A 15,636-nucleotide genomic window follows, 5' to 3' on the forward strand; every position below is an offset into this window, starting at 1 on the left:
GTAAAATGGTGGAAGACTACTGGGGGCCATCTAGGAAAATTCTTGGAGATCTGAAATTTCTTGAGAGCTTAAAGATGTATGACAAAGATAATATTCCTCCCGCTGTAATGAAGAGAATTAGAGAGAGGTTCATTGATCACCCAGATTTTCAGCCAGCTGTCATAAAAAATGTCTCATCTGCCTGTGAAGGACTATGCAAGTGGGTGCGCGCCATGGAGGTATATGACCGTGTTGCAAAAGTGGTTGCCCCAAAGCGTGAGCGTTTGAAAGCTGCAGAAGAATTACTGGACGTTCAAATGCAGAAGCTAAAAACAAAACAAGCAGAACTTAAGGAGGTAATTCATCGCCTCCAAGCTTTGAATGATGAGTTGGACAACATGAACAACCGGAAGAAAGAATTAGAAAATAATATTGAACTCTGTTCACAAAAGCTTGTGAGAGCTGAACAGCTAATTAGTGGTCTTGGTGGCGAGAAGGATAGGTGGACGGAAGCTGCACAATTGTTAGGAGTTCGGTACATAGACCTTATAGGAGATGTGTTATTATCATCAGGAACTGTGGCTTATTTGGGAGCCTTTACTGCTGATTACCGCCTAAAATGTCAAAAACAATGGCAGGTCCTGTGCAATGAAAAGAACATACCGTGCTCCAGTGATTTTAGCTTGAGTAATACGTTAGGGGATCCAGTCAAAATCCGTGCATGGCAAATTGCTGGATTGCCAGTTGATTCTTTTTCCATTGACAATGGCATAATTGTTTCTAACTCAAGAAGATGGGCTTTAATGATAGATCCTCAAAAGCAAGCTAACAAGTGGGTGAAAAATATGGAGAAAACTAACAGGCTGTCAGTTATCAAATTATCTGACACACATTATGTGAGGACATTAGAAAATGCTATTCAGCTTGGAACACCAGTCTTGCTAGAAAATATTGGTGAAGAATTAGATGCTTTCATAGAACCGATTTTATTAAAGCTAACATTCAAACAACAAGGAGTAGAATACATGAAATTAGGGGAAAATATAATCGAATATTCAAGAGATTTCAGGTTTTACATAACAACCCACTTAAGAAATCCTCATTATCTTCCTGAAGTAGCTGTGAAAGTTTGTCTGCTCAACTTCATGATTACACCTTTGGGTCTTCAGGACCAACTTCTTGGAATTGTAGCTGCAGAGGAAAAGCCTGATCTAGAAGAAAAGAAAAATAAACTGATTATAGAAAGCGCAGCCAACAAGAAACAACTAAAGGAAATAGAAGATAAAATCCTGGAGATCCTTTCCAGTTCAGAAGGAAACATCTTAGAAGATGAAACAGCAATTAATATTTTGTCTTCATCCAAAGAGTTATCTGAAGAAATCTCTGAAAAGCAAAAAATTTCCTCTGTAACTGAAATGCAAATAGATTCTACTCGAATGGGGTACAAGCCAGTTGCTATTCATTCAGCTGTTGTCTTCTTTTGCATCTCTGATCTGGCAAATATTGAACCTATGTACCAGTATTCATTGATTTGGTTCATTAACTTGTATGTTCAATCTATTGCTAAAAGTGAAAAGAATGAAGTTTTAGAAGAGAGGATTAAAAATATAACTGAGCATTTCACAATAAGCATCTATAATAATGTCTGTCGTTCACTGTTTGAAAAGGATAAGTTGTTATTCTCCTTACTTCTGACAGTAGGGATTATGAAGGGAAAAGACCAAATAGATGATGCAGTTTGGCGTTTCCTACTGACAGGAGGTGTTGCTCTTGATAATCCTCACCCCAATCCAGCTCCAGACTGGCTATCTGACAAATCGTGGGGTGAGCTTGTACGTGCATCTAGTCTGACAAGCCTCCAGGGACTAATGGAACACGTAAGAGAGAATTTTTCAAAGTGGAAACTAATATACGACTCTGTAAAACCCCATGAAGAAGCCTTCCCAGATGCGTGGAGCACACTGATGGGGTTAGATCGCATGGTTATTCTCAGATGTTTGAGACCTGACAAAATTATTCCGGCAGTGCAGGAGTTCATTGTGGAAAATATGGGAAGAACTTTTATTGAACCACCTACTTTTGATCTTGGAAGAAGTTACAGTGATTCAACTTGTTGTGCCCCTATGATTTTTGTATTATCGCCAGGTGCTGATCCTATGGCAGGTGAGATTGGTATTAAAAAAATCTTTTTTTATCTGGTTAAATGTCACTGAGAGTGACTAAACTGACAATAGTGTAGGCCTCTTTATTTAAAGTGTCTTTAAAGTACAATATAGCAACGATGGAATAGCAAACATTTCCATCTGCCCATATATAAACAATTATAGTAAAATTGTTAGAGGGTGGAATGAATGTAGTGGTGAAGAAATGTCTAGGCCTCTGAGCAGCAATTTAGGGATCTAACATCTTGTAACATCCAGACCAGTTTATAATTTATGCCTGCATTACAATTCTTTCAGTGGGTGTTTGGGACTTACCCCGGTCTTTGTTGCAACTCCACCTCCAGACAGTTTCCTCCCTCTCAGTTACTAATAAAATGATGTATATGACCACACTTATAAACACATCTGTTAAATGTCCTTTAAAAAATAACCACCCAGATTATTTTTAAACCTGTTTTTCTGCCAAAAGAATTTTAATATGGAGCCATACTGTGAGGATGTATTTCCAGGAGGTGCAGGATTTGATGGCAAAGGTGGAGGGTTATTTTTAACCAGATCCGAAGATCCAGTTTACAGCTTAACCCCCATAAATGGTTGTACCCATGCAACAGAGAGAGTAGAGAACTGTAGTGCAGGCTGGCACTGAGCACTCAGGGCTAAAGGAGAGGACAGGCATTTAACCTGGCTAGATTTTGTGTTTGGTATTTTTTTTAGTATTACTTTATAAATCTAAATTTTAGCGTATGCCTCAAACACAGTGACTAATACAGCATTTGATGCTACTTCTGGGTTGTTGAAGTGTCAGGTTTTTTAATTGAGTAAAATACTTGTTGACTTTTTTCCCCTTTAATTACTCTTTACATTATAAAAATGATGAATATAACATAAATCTACTTTCTAATAGACTTTGTATGTGTGAAACTTGCCATCATAGGTCTGCTAAAATTTGCTGATAGTGTTGGCATGGGAAGCGCAAGCATTCAAACTATTTCGCTTGGACAGGGCCAGGGCCCAATAGCAGCAAAAATGATTTATCAGGCTATTACTGATGGAACCTGGGTGGTGTTACAAAACTGCCATCTTGCATCTAGCTGGATGCCTGCTTTGGAAAAAATCTGCGAGGAAGTTATAGTGCCTGAGAATACCAATGATAAGTTCAGGTAGGAGTTTTAATATTTTTCTCTGTTTAGTGGGAGTATTGTTTGCTGAAGACACTAGTAAAAAGAAATGAAACTTCTCTTGTGTGAACAACTAAGTATAACATTCATATCATCTATGTGCAGTGATAAAATAAAGATACCTAATTAGGATGTCATATTTTCTGCCTGTCCAATATAACCTACTTTATGCCTGCATTTTAGAACAAATTTAGATGTTATCATTATAGTTAAGCAAGTAATAAAGCAGTCTTCTGCAGATCAATATTGAAGATTTGTCAATATTGATGATTTTTTGCTAAAGTGCTTTTTAAAATTCTTTTCAGGTTGTGGTTAACTAGTTATCCATCAGAAAAGTTTCCTGTTAGTATCCTCCAGAATGGCATCAAAATGACGAATGAGCCTCCAAAAGGAGTTAGAGTGAACCTTCTTCGATCATACCTTAATGACCCTATCTCCGACCCTGTGTTCTTTAGTGGTTGCCAAAAGCCAGAAATGTGGCAAAAACTGCTGTTTGGCCTTTGCTTTTTTCATGCTATTGTGCAGGAAAGGAGAAACTTTGGCCCACTGGGTAAGGTTTAAATTATTTTGCAGATTGTTTTAGAAAGATTAGTAGTTTTGAAATGTGTTACTGGAGCCTCTCTGTAAAAAGGCAGTATTGTTGTTAGCAATATTACAATACTGCAATCTGTATTGCACAGAACATAATAAAGTTTAAAAGCTGTTATTTGCAGAGATTTTTATTCAGGCAAAGCTACTCTTGAAGCTACTAAAAGTATTACCCTGGGGGAGAACTAGAAAGTACTAGTTTTCCCAGTAAATATATTATGCAGTAGTTACATTAAATTATAGCTTAATAAATTATTAATTTATTACTGTGGTTCTTACCATCAGATCTAGTTCTCTTTTAAATTTTCATAATTAAAGATGTGTCTTCTTCAATTCTGCTTTTGTTATTTATGTGTATACTTTTATCAAAACTAGTGCATATGTTTACTTGGTGTGAAACAAATTTATGTAGCTGCAGTGTGTTGTTCATAACACAGCAATGAAAAGATACATATTAGTAAGATTTGTGCTTCAGCTTTTGCTAAAATCTTGAAATATTTAGAAAACTATATAGAATTTCTACATTTTATGTAGAAATGTGTGGAATTATAGATTCCGTTTTTATTACTATATAAAGCTTACATGAAGTTCTTGGTCTTCCATTCTGAGTCTGTCATAACAGGTTACTATTACGAAATGTTATATATTGACTGAAAGCCAGTGTCCTTATTTTAATAGGCAGCTGTTTAAATAAACACTAGAATGCCAGTATGAAGATACTTATTTATTGCTTTAAAGTAAAAATATAATTTCTGTAAGTGACAAAGAGGTCATTTTCAAAAGCAACATCTACTGCTTAATGTGACCAGTTGTCTGAGGGAAGAAGGATAGTTGCAGCAATAGCCCAATTTTTTTGGTTTGTGCTAGGCGTATAGTTTTTCTGAAGGATTCTCTTACCTGGAGTATGCTCCTCTGTGTTTTTTTTTTTATTGTCCTGTTACTCTGAATGTCATATACAAATGGCATTAATAGATGGGCAGATTCATTAAAAATTAAAATCAATCAGTGAATTAAAACTCATCATCATCTCCAGATAGCAACAGATTAGCTGAAAGTATTGAGCAGGTCTGTGTTCTACTTAAGGTAAAACATAATTTTTTAGGCATCTGTGATGCCAAAATGCCTATGCTTATGTTTTAATTATATCAAATGATAGTAATAGTGCCTTAGAATACAATATTATTATGGAGTCATATTGTCCCTTGTGCAGTAAAGAGCCTGGTAAATTCCAGGGCTGCTTCTAGGTACTGTCTAGCAGCTGTTATCTTCAGGTCTGTAGTAGCAGTATAGTACCAATACCATCATTTCCTGAACATGATTATCAGTACAGTGCACCATTGACCTGTATGTCTTTTCTAAATTGAACAGGTTGGAATATTCCATATGAGTTCAATGAATCTGACCTCAGAATCAGTATGCGACAGATCCAGATGTTTCTGAATGAATATGAAGAAATCCCATTTGAAGCTCTGACATATCTAACAGGTACAGGCATTACATCTTCTAACATGTGTTGACTTTGCTAGGCACTTTCAGCTGGTACAGCAATAAACATGAGAACTTGACAGAGTGGATCTTGTTCAGGTTTACTTTCTTGGCCTTCCACATACAGATTGGATCCCAAACCCTCAGATGTCATTGCTGTCTTGGCTCATATGTAGCTAGAAGAATTACTAATGGTCCAGCAAACCTTCTGGTCTTTGTTTCATATATGTCAAATAAAAATGTCAATGGCCTCTGTTTCACCTTAGCTGATCAATATGATCCTGACACAGTAAGCATTGGCAGTTTACTAGAGGAAATGATAATACTTACCAGTTTAAAGCAGGAGGTGTTAACCTGTGTAAATAACTTGGTTGCTGTGGCTATTCAGTTATCTTTCTCCAGAAAGATAGCTGCTTCTTGGCACCTCCTATATCAACCTTATAAAGATCATTCCTGATGTTTGCTAATATTATGATTAGCTTTATGAAAAAGACCTTTGGGAGTCAGGATTAAAGTAATAACTATGAGCTTTTAGCTGTACTTTATATCAGTGTAAACCTCCCCTCATTGCTTGCCCTTTACTTAAATCTCTCCAACCCCTTCTGCACAGGGATATTACGTATTTGTGATCCCTTGTTTTCTACAGTATACATACATAATCAGGTTGAGTTTGCATGAAAGGAACAAGACAAAGATCAGCTATATAGCACTGTTCAGATTTTGACAGTTCTGAAAAATCTTATGAGAATTTCAAGTGAAACAGCTGTCATTTAAAACAAGATTATTTACTGTGGCATGAGTAGCAGTTTCTCAGACCAGCTCATAGTGTTCCTTAAACCTTTCATCATCAAGACACACAAATTTGATCCATAGTTCCAAAGGTGTTAAAGTGCCTAATTTCCATTGAATCAGTTGAAGTATAGCACCTAAAAACTTTTGACGATCTGAAGCTTCAGAACTTCAACTTACGGGAGCAATGCATTATTGCAAAACAATTTTTATTTGTTCATTGACTTTAAATTTTTCATCCTGGTTTTCTTTGTCCTTTCCCAGGGGAATGTAACTATGGAGGTAGAGTAACAGATGATAAAGACAGGCGTCTTCTCCTGTCCCTTCTTTCCATAGTCTATAGCAAGGATATAGAGCAGGACAAATACATGCTTGCAGCTGGAGAAGACTACTGCATACCACCACACGGTCCATATGAGGTGAGAAGATAACAGATGTAAATTCTTTCTGAGTTATTTGGAAAAACCTTATCTACACTGTACTTTGATAGGCTGAATACAACAACTAGAAAATAAAAACCCTAAGATCACAAAGCCATACCAGAATTTGTCTTATGTATGAAATATGCATCTGGTACTTAATATCTAACACATCCAATGGAGATACAGTGATCATCTAATATTGTGACGTTTGTTGATGCAAAGAGCCACCTCTGTGCAGGTTTCCAGTACAGTTCTAGAAAGCCAACAGGAGTCAGGCTTCAGGAATTTACAGGGTACTTCTGTACCCTCTTGCAACCACTTTTGCCTTGAAAGCAGTGATCAGGATGAGGAGGTGGAATGGCCAATTTTCATCCCTCTTTTTCCCTTCTAACAACTGCATAGAGATAAAGAATGTGCTCAAATCCCACCTATTTGTGTAGCCTGCACTTGTAGGGGTGACACATACAGCATCCTACTCTCTTCTGTGACTTAACAGTGCTCCTTGTATACCTTCCTTTTTCTTGCTTTCTCTTGCTACTTACATGACAGTGGTACGAACAACTCCTCACCGAGACTTTGTATCTTTCAAAACTTTGATATTTATTTCTGTGGACTGAGTAAGTCAATTCCTAGATGCATTTAACAGTGAAATAATGTGTTTTATTGTAAATGGGAAGGTTCTGTCCAAGTTGGGCTTACTGATCATTTATAAATATAGTTAATATAAATCATTGCATGATTTTTCATATCTAAATATTTCTTTTACAGTCTTACATTGAATACATACGACGTTTACCAATTATAACACACCCTGAAGTGTTTGGACTTCATGAAAACGCAGACATCACCAAGGATAACCAGGAGACTAACCAGCTTTTCCGTGGAGTGCTCCTGACTTTGCCTAGAGAAGCAGGGGGAGGTGGCAAGTCCCCTCAGGTAGCTGGGGAAGAAAGATCAACTTGCACTCTGGAAACATGTCCTTTCCTGTCATGCCATAGGTCCCAGAGTAATCCAGTACCTCTTATCACATGACCGTGGCATTGGGAGTAAATGTGAATGTGCCTGTAGAGAAGTAGACAGATTTCCATAAAAGAACCTTCCAAGATACTCCAATGACTTTGAATTCAAATAGATTAATACCACACAACCCCACCTGTTTGAGTAGAACATGCATTTTGAATGTTTCTTTCATATTTTGTGTTTTAAAGTAACAGTGAAATGCTTCAGTTATGAATTGTAGTTAGAGCACAGTTAACAATCACAGTTGGTAAAGCACCCCAAATCACATCCACCTCTAGGCAATTTTAAAGTATGACATTTAATTCCAGTCTACAAATTCAAGAGATGGAGGTTCATGTACTGGCTGGACTTCATCCAGCAATGGTTGTATGACCATCCCTGCTGTTCTCACTAGGGGACAGACTCCAGAGTCCTAGGAAATTATATCAAGTCATTCAGCCATCAGGCAAGCAATATAAGCCCATTAGAGGCAAAAGTTATCTTCTTGGTGAAGTCTGTGCTATAATGGCACTTCCAATCTGTTATTGAATGCTTGGGTTTTGAGATAGAATTTTTTGCTTCCCCGTGACTGCTTCAGTGTCTACAGTCCCAAACATGTAACTGTGTGTGTGATTTGTGTGGCATAAAGAAATGGGGCAGTTTGGCAGAATGGAATCACTTTGACACGGACCTCACTGTCATCTACCCCTTCATGGGACCTGGTTGTGAAGATGCTGGGAATTTCTTTCCTTCATCCTGTCCTGGAAGCTCAGATTACTCAGGCCAAATCCATGCCCCTTTGAGACACAGATAAATGACCTTTCAAGCCCCTCAGATTTGACATCCTATATTTTATACACAAGTAGATTCTTGAAAAGTGGAATTGGTGGAGCCTCATTTCCTGTGGGTAGTGATCATATTCTCTGATGTCTAATATGCTGTAAGTGAAGCTGCTCTTGTGGCTGGGGTATTTATATGGTCTTTGCATAATTTTCCCCACGGTGCATGCTCTGTCTTTTCATTCATTGTGGCAGCTGTAGGATTACGCTTGTCTGCCCTGCTGCTGTTTCCTTAGAAGTTGCCTAAAATCTTTTTGCAAATTAAACTGAAACTACTAACAAAATTAAAATTATTGAGAAGGGAAAAGAAGCAAGCAGAGACAGAGAGACAGGATGATGCACAAAGAGAGTAAGAGTGTGTAAGCATTATTTATTTAGGAAAATGGACTAAAATACCTATGTGGTTATACAGAAAAAAAATGTAAAATCTTTAGTGGTTTATGGAATTAATTGAATAAAAATAGGTGGAAAAAAAAGGGAAATTTCTCATTCACTGTAAACATATGATTTCAGGAAACTGTTGAAGATTTGGCACAGGATATCCTATCCAAATTACCAAGTGGCTTTGATGTTAAAGAGGTTATGAAGGTATACCCAGTACTTTATGAAGAGTCCATGAATACAGTTCTTAGACAAGAACTAATTCGATTTAACAGGTACGGCTCAATGTTTTGTGTAGCATTAGTAATACTGAAATATGCTTGTGTTCATCAGTGCTAGCCACTCACAAGCCTTAAACAGTTATAAGCCTTTTCCAATGCATTGTTCTTAACATGATAGATTCTGCTTTAGATGAACCTTTTAAAAAGACCTGAAAGCTGCAGCTTACTACCTGAATATAGAAATAGTATCTATATTCTTGGAGTATGAACATCAATCAGATTTGAGTTTGTTGTGTTGAGGTAGGGCAGCCTACTTTATTCTTTTTAAGTCATACCCAGGCTGCAATATTCACAGCACACTGTGTTACTTTGTATTACAATCTTTAAAGCTCTTGTCACTTGCTTTCCCTTGTCTAGAATGGAAATTTTCACTATCTTTCATTTATCTGTGTTTTTTCTTTGTTTGCTTTTCTGAAGTTAAGTAAGAGTTTTGATAACTACAGGTGAGATGAATAATGACTTTATGACAGGACATTTACCAGCTTTGATTGGCCCTTCATTTAAGTTGGACTCAGAGGTCTTTAGCCATATAGCGAGATGTAAGTAATGAGATGACAATTTCTTTATTTTATCTGAAGGCTTACTGAAGTTGTTCGGAGCAGCCTCATTAATTTAGGCAAAGCCATTAAAGGCCAAGTGTTGATGTCATCTGAACTTGAAGATGTTTTCAACAGCATGCTAATTGGAAAAGTACCATTAATGTGGGCTGCCAAATCCTATCCATCGCTAAAGCCACTGGGAAGTTATGTGTCCGATCTCCTCTGTCGTTTGATCTTCTTCCAGGTATGCTAAACTCAGACTGACAGCTCTAAGGATTCAGTAGTGGAAAGCTGAATGAGTAAAATGTGTATCAGTACTGTCATCGCTCAGCAGTACCCTTATAGCTCCAGATTGTGAACTACTTGCACATACTTGTGGCCAAACATACACTGCATTAACAGCACTGGTACTAGTTGGGCAATTGCTCCACAGGGTGAGTTGGGAGCACAATCCTTTGGTCCTAATCCAGCACTGCATTTTGTAGTTTCCATTTTTCTATTTTTAGAAAATGCATTTTACTTTGAGCTGATGTCTTAAAGAGTTCCCTGCTCAGAGGACACTGAACCGGGTGTGAGAATTCTTTAGAAACAGTGCGTAACAAGCACTATTAAATTTTATGTGACTGTAAATCTCTTTCAAGTTTAATAAAAAGTGACACCATTTCCACTCACTTTTTGAACAAGCTGTTTTATTCTTTACTCACCTTTCCATTATTTCCCCTATATTCTTGGCACTCTCTTTAAATTACTTAAAATTTCAGATGTACTTTAAACAGCTGAGGTACTGAGATGTAGTGGAACCCCACAAAAGTCAGGGGAGGAGAAAGCTAGAAAGTGTCTGAAAGATGTGTTTAAGCAGCAGAGTTTACTGTTTGCTGGATCAGAGTACCATATGGGCTTCTTTTGACTCCAAATGGCCTAGAGTAGTGTGGGGACATGCCGCCCAGTTTTTCCTACTGCCTTTGTGATATCCAACAAAGATACTGGGTGAAGATACTATGAGAAAATTTGGCCTTTTTTCATGGTTGGAGATTGGTGTTTACAAGATTGTAAAAGAGGGTTGACGAAATTGTCCAAATTCAGTAATTTTTCTTTTTTTTTTGGCTGGCTAGTATCTAGACTTACCAAAATATGCTTATGCTACTTTCCAAAACTTCTTTCTCAGTAGCACTGGGTTTTGGTGGTTTCAGAATGACTATTTTTGTCATCATCATAAATAACTGACTTCTGTCATTTGTTGTGTCTGAAAAATATAGAACTAATGGTAGTATATCTCATCGTAGATCTCATTGTGCTGTTTGTATCTGAAAAGACATCCCTTTTCTGGGTGAATTGGCACAGTAAAGCCACAAATATATTTTTTCTTATGTTTTGTTTTTTTCTCTCCATATTCAGGATTGGGTCATCAATGGGCCGCCCACAGTCTTTTGGCTCTCGGGATTCTTCTTCACTCAGTCTTTTTTGACTGGTGTTTTACAAAACTATGCCAGAAAATATACCATCCCGATTGACCATATTGGATTTGAATTTGAGGTAAGAAAATGCAGAGGAATTTTGTTTTTCTTGAACAGCTTGACACATGTTCAGGGGCAGCAAGGAATAGAGTTTTCAAATGAAGAGAAATTTTATTTAAAGGAGCAATTTCAGACTGTCACTTATAGGATTTATTATACTCCAGATAAAAATAAAATCAAGCAATGGTTTAATCATTCTAGGTGATGAAACAGGAGCACACAATGGAGAAAATGCCAGAAGATGGGGCTTATGTGAGAGGCCTTTTTTTGGAAGGTGCACGATGGAATAGAGAATCCTTGGTAATTGGAGAATCACTTCCAAAAATCCTTTATGATTCTTTGCCCATAATTTGGCTGAAACCTGGAGAAAGTTCCACATTTCTTCATATGAACATCTATTCATGCCCTGTATACAAGACAAGTGCAAGAAGAGGTGTATTATCCACTACTGGCCACTCAACCAACTATGTTCTCTCAATTGAACTCCCTTCAGACAAGCCTGAGAAACACTGGATAAATCGAGGTGTGGCAGCCCTATGCCAGTTAGATGACTGAGGGTATGCAAGTCAAAACACTCATGTTTTGTTATTAAAAGATACGCTTTACTCCCCAATGGCTGCAATTTTTTTTTTATATCAGGATTTCCTGCTGACTTCAAAGCAGCTCCTAAATTCCTTTGGTTTTTAGCCATTATCAGCCACTGAGCAACAGTGAATGAAAATAGAACACTACAGACAGAAACTTATTTTAAAGGCCTGGGGCTTTATCTTACAGTAGATCAGAATGAACAGAACTCACATCAAACTGTGTGCCACCCACATCATTACAAATCTTGTGAAATCCTAATATTACCACGTAGCTGCTATTATAGGACCTCTTTTTTATTTTTAAATTAAATTGGGCCCAGAATTTTGCTGCTGTCTTAATGGGAATCTAATTCACAACTATTGCAAATAAGACTCTATGGATTTGCCTACAGCTTTTGTATCCCAGAATTATGTAGGGCAAGGAGGGAGGAGACGAGAATAGCCTGTTGTCAACATGTAAAACCAATCCTCAGTTAGAATGGAGTGCCAGAGTTGTATTATAAAACTATAGTAACTGACACTCCTTGAAGATGTTTCTCAATTTCCATGGAAAACTTCTAGACAGCACATGAATTGGGACCCTGCCATTTCTCAGAGCAGTATGCTTGTCTCAATCTTTTAAGTTTTATAAAATTTCAATATTATTTACCTCCATATCCCAGGTGCCTGATAAATGGAGCTGTTTCCTTTCTCTCCCATAGTCTCATTTTACTTCCTTGTCTTGCCCTCTTGCATGTTGGACTAATAACCATCTGAACTTTTGTACTTTTTTTAAGCCCTTTCATCAGAGAAGCTCAAAGTAGCTTGCAAACATTAATTAAAAATAAAATAGCCTGACCATCTTCAAAGAACTGTGTAGTCATTAACTAATCCCTGCAGAATGCCAAGAAGGCACTACCGATGCATCATTAGACTTATTGTGTACACAGTACAAAAGAAGCACAAAGATCAAGGCAAACATTAAAAAAAAAAAAAAACCACTGCATAAATATCCACTAATTTGAGGTCTTGTATTTTTTTTTCATTGACCAAATTGCAGCATTTTAATGACTTGCTTGAGGCCTCACAAAGTCAGAAATGCAGCTATAATTCAGCAATTCCCAGTATCCTGCTACAAGCATTAAGTAATGCTGCCACAGCTCACTAAAACATATGGTTCCTGTCATAGGAATTTATCTGTTGTGTTGTGCTTAGCTGTTATAGGTGAAACCAGTGATCATTATTGTTTTACTAACCACTGTTTTATACAGATATTCATTAAATAGTAACTTTTAAGAATGGTAACATACAGGTAAGCAAGAAGTCTTACAGGTATGTTGTACAGTGTTGCTCTGCACAAAGATATACATAGGTAATTAGTACAGTATCTTCATGTACATATGTACTGTATTTGATGCCTCATTAACAGTAGTGTATGCAGGCATTTGGTGCATCATTATTGTTACGTGGTGACTAGGGCAAAGATGTCAGGCCAGGACACGAAATTGATATTTGTTTTAATAAAGGGGACAGAGATGTCCAGGTGCTTCAGCTTACTCATAGGAAGAAACTACTCTTAACAATTTAGACTAAATGATATTTGGCACTTGTAGCAAAAATAAAACTTGTTTATGAATGTTATAGCACAGTCATCCAAATTGACAACAATTTTTGAGACGAGAGTCATGTTTATGACTCTATTATAGAAGATCTATAATAAAGATTAATTAAAATTGGTACTTTAAAAAAATTGGCTTTTCTTAGGCTTCATAAAAGTAACACAGATATGTTGTACCCTTCATATAATTAAAACTAACTGAAATTTACTACTTATTTAAACAAACATTGTGGTAATTACCATATTTTTGAATGGCTGCATCTAATTTTTGTGATCATATCAACAATTCAGATCACTAATTAGGTCATTGTGACATCAGAGGTAAAAAAACAGTCCCAATCCTCCTCTTTTAGGTGCTTTGCATACAGGCCAAAGAGGCTGGACCTGGCTGTTAGATCCTTCCCTGTGGATTGATCAGTTCAGTCGCTGCTCTCAAAAGGATCTTTCTATTTAGGTTTGAGCTTATGCATGCAAGTGACTGGTGACAGCTTACCTGTTGCTGCTGAGGCACTGATGAAAGGGAAGCTGGGGTAACAGTAATCATTCTTAAAACACTCAAATGAAGAGAAGTTGAAATTTGAGGATTGAATTTCTCCACCCTTCTTCGGATGATGCTAGTCTTGCAAATGCAGTGCTCTAAATTAAGCCATTTTAAAATAAAAGCCAGATTCACTAGTATATGCTAGCTAAATTATATTTTATGGAGATAAAAGACTTTTAAACTGTTGGAAAATACTGTGGGATAGCTTGCCAGGTTAATAGCTTTGTTAATAGCTTTTTGCGAACAAATGCTAATGGATAGTTTATTAAACGACACAGTTGTGGTTCTTGTGAATATATAATAGATTTGCTACTCCATTGTGTGCAATGTGCGTGTTACTGTGTTGATTTTCTAAATGCTTCTTCTGTTAATGTTTAGATTTGAGAATCTAAGAACCTCTGAGAATGTAATTAAAGATGCATTTTGTAGATGTGACCAAAATATATAGATAAGTCTGTAAAAGAGGGTTCATGCATCTGTTGCTTGCCCCTTCACCAGGGATCAGGCATGGCTGACTTGCTTTAGCTGATGATTACTGAAGTACGTGATCTCCTGGGATGTCCTTACTATTAGAAAGAGTAATGGAATTTACTGTTGAGGGATATTGGTCTTAGAGATATTTTTCTGTGCTTCTTTAAAATGAGCTTCCGAACCTTATTTCCTGAGCATTGTCTAGGCCTTCCTGAAGAATGGTAAGCTGGCTAAACATTAGAATTCACAACCTTACTTGGCTGAGATGCATTAAAAGAAAAAAAAGGCAACTCAGCTGTTAGTTGGAAATGATACAAGTGTGAAAAATTTTTGGACAAATGAAGTACCTTCTAATAGTAGTATTAGAATTTTTGGCTTTACAGGTTTAGTATTTCCATTTCTTAATTAGCTCTCACTAAATAAACCATACAGAACACCTGTAATTACTGCAAATCATTCAGCCTTGCTAATAACTCAAAGCAGATGGAAAACAATGCAGTATACAGACATTACGGAGCAAGAGATATTTTTTCCTTTGAAATAGCAAAGACAGATTTTTCAGCTAGGGATGCTGTAAGACAGATGCCCCAAATTCTTCTGCTTACAAGTTCCTATAAGGTAGAATGTTTTGCCTAAGAGGATTAGAAAAATTAGTGAAAGGTGCAGGTCTGTCCTGTAATTAGCATTATTGAAAATTAATTTATAGGTATGATCAGTAAGTGGCCTGTCTGTGGATAAAAGATGGATGTTACTGATCTCATTTCTGATGAATATGTAGCAGGGCCCCAAGAGACTGAGGTCCAGGTTGCCTTATTTTCTCCAAGCTAAAACGTATTACAAAACCAAACTTCTGTTAGTAGGAAGATAGATCAGATGATAACCTGTTTCAGTTCTGTGATGCTTCCCTTGGAATAGATTGGGTCACTGCTGCAACTTATTGCGCATTCCCTCACCCCTGGAAAACACTGGGGGGTACATTCAGTAAGCAGGCGCCAAGTCCATCTACTCAAATGATTGTGTGCTTGCTAATGTTAGTGTTAAATTTGTTTTCATAATCACATGGCTTTGTGAATTACAACCTTACTAATGGTGGAGTTAGGACAGAACTTCCAGAGAAGAGGTGTTATATACTAAAGGCCAGATACTGTGTCAACTAATCACTACTGCTTTGCCTACCAGTTAGCTTGCAGGAGAGTTCATGTGACTGACTCAGGATTTTATTTCTAAACAATAAAAAGTTAATGTCATCTTTTATTCTAAGTTATTCTAAAGCATCTCCTGACC

General features: G+C 37.0%; 2 protein-coding genes across 3 annotated transcripts in view; one reads left to right on the plus strand and one right to left on the minus strand.

Moving 5' to 3' along the window:
• DNAH3 (dynein axonemal heavy chain 3) overlaps positions 1 to 15,553 on the plus strand; it is a 68,552-nt gene extending 52,999 nt beyond the window's left edge. The window contains exons 54-63 of the mRNA XM_042798386.1: positions 1 to 2,142; positions 3,076 to 3,301; positions 3,625 to 3,869; positions 5,276 to 5,392; positions 6,446 to 6,600; positions 7,372 to 7,539; positions 8,955 to 9,097; positions 9,682 to 9,886; positions 11,038 to 11,175; positions 11,358 to 15,553. Of these exons, the coding sequence (XP_042654320.1) occupies positions 1 to 2,142; positions 3,076 to 3,301; positions 3,625 to 3,869; positions 5,276 to 5,392; positions 6,446 to 6,600; positions 7,372 to 7,539; positions 8,955 to 9,097; positions 9,682 to 9,886; positions 11,038 to 11,175; positions 11,358 to 11,711 (3,893 nt within the window). The 3' untranslated portion in view covers positions 11,712 to 15,553. The remainder of the gene's footprint in view (positions 2,143 to 3,075; positions 3,302 to 3,624; positions 3,870 to 5,275; positions 5,393 to 6,445; positions 6,601 to 7,371; positions 7,540 to 8,954; positions 9,098 to 9,681; positions 9,887 to 11,037; positions 11,176 to 11,357) is intronic.
• Positions 1,105 to 15,636, minus strand: part of LYRM1 (LYR motif containing 1) — a 27,745-nt gene continuing 13,213 nt past the window's right edge. The window contains exon 5 of one of the 2 annotated variants that reach the window (XR_006165825.1): positions 1,105 to 1,190. The gene's annotated coding sequence lies outside the window, so the exon portion shown is untranslated. Of the gene's footprint in view, positions 1,191 to 11,486; positions 11,563 to 15,636 lie in introns of those variants that run through there. The other variant, XR_006165824.1, reaches the window with a different exon arrangement.

Source organism: Tyto alba, unplaced genomic scaffold (genome assembly GCF_018691265.1).
Source record: "Tyto alba isolate M040663 unplaced genomic scaffold, T.alba_DEE_v4.0 Super-Scaffold_28, whole genome shotgun sequence".
NCBI lineage: Eukaryota > Metazoa > Chordata > Aves > Strigiformes > Tytonidae > Tyto > Tyto alba.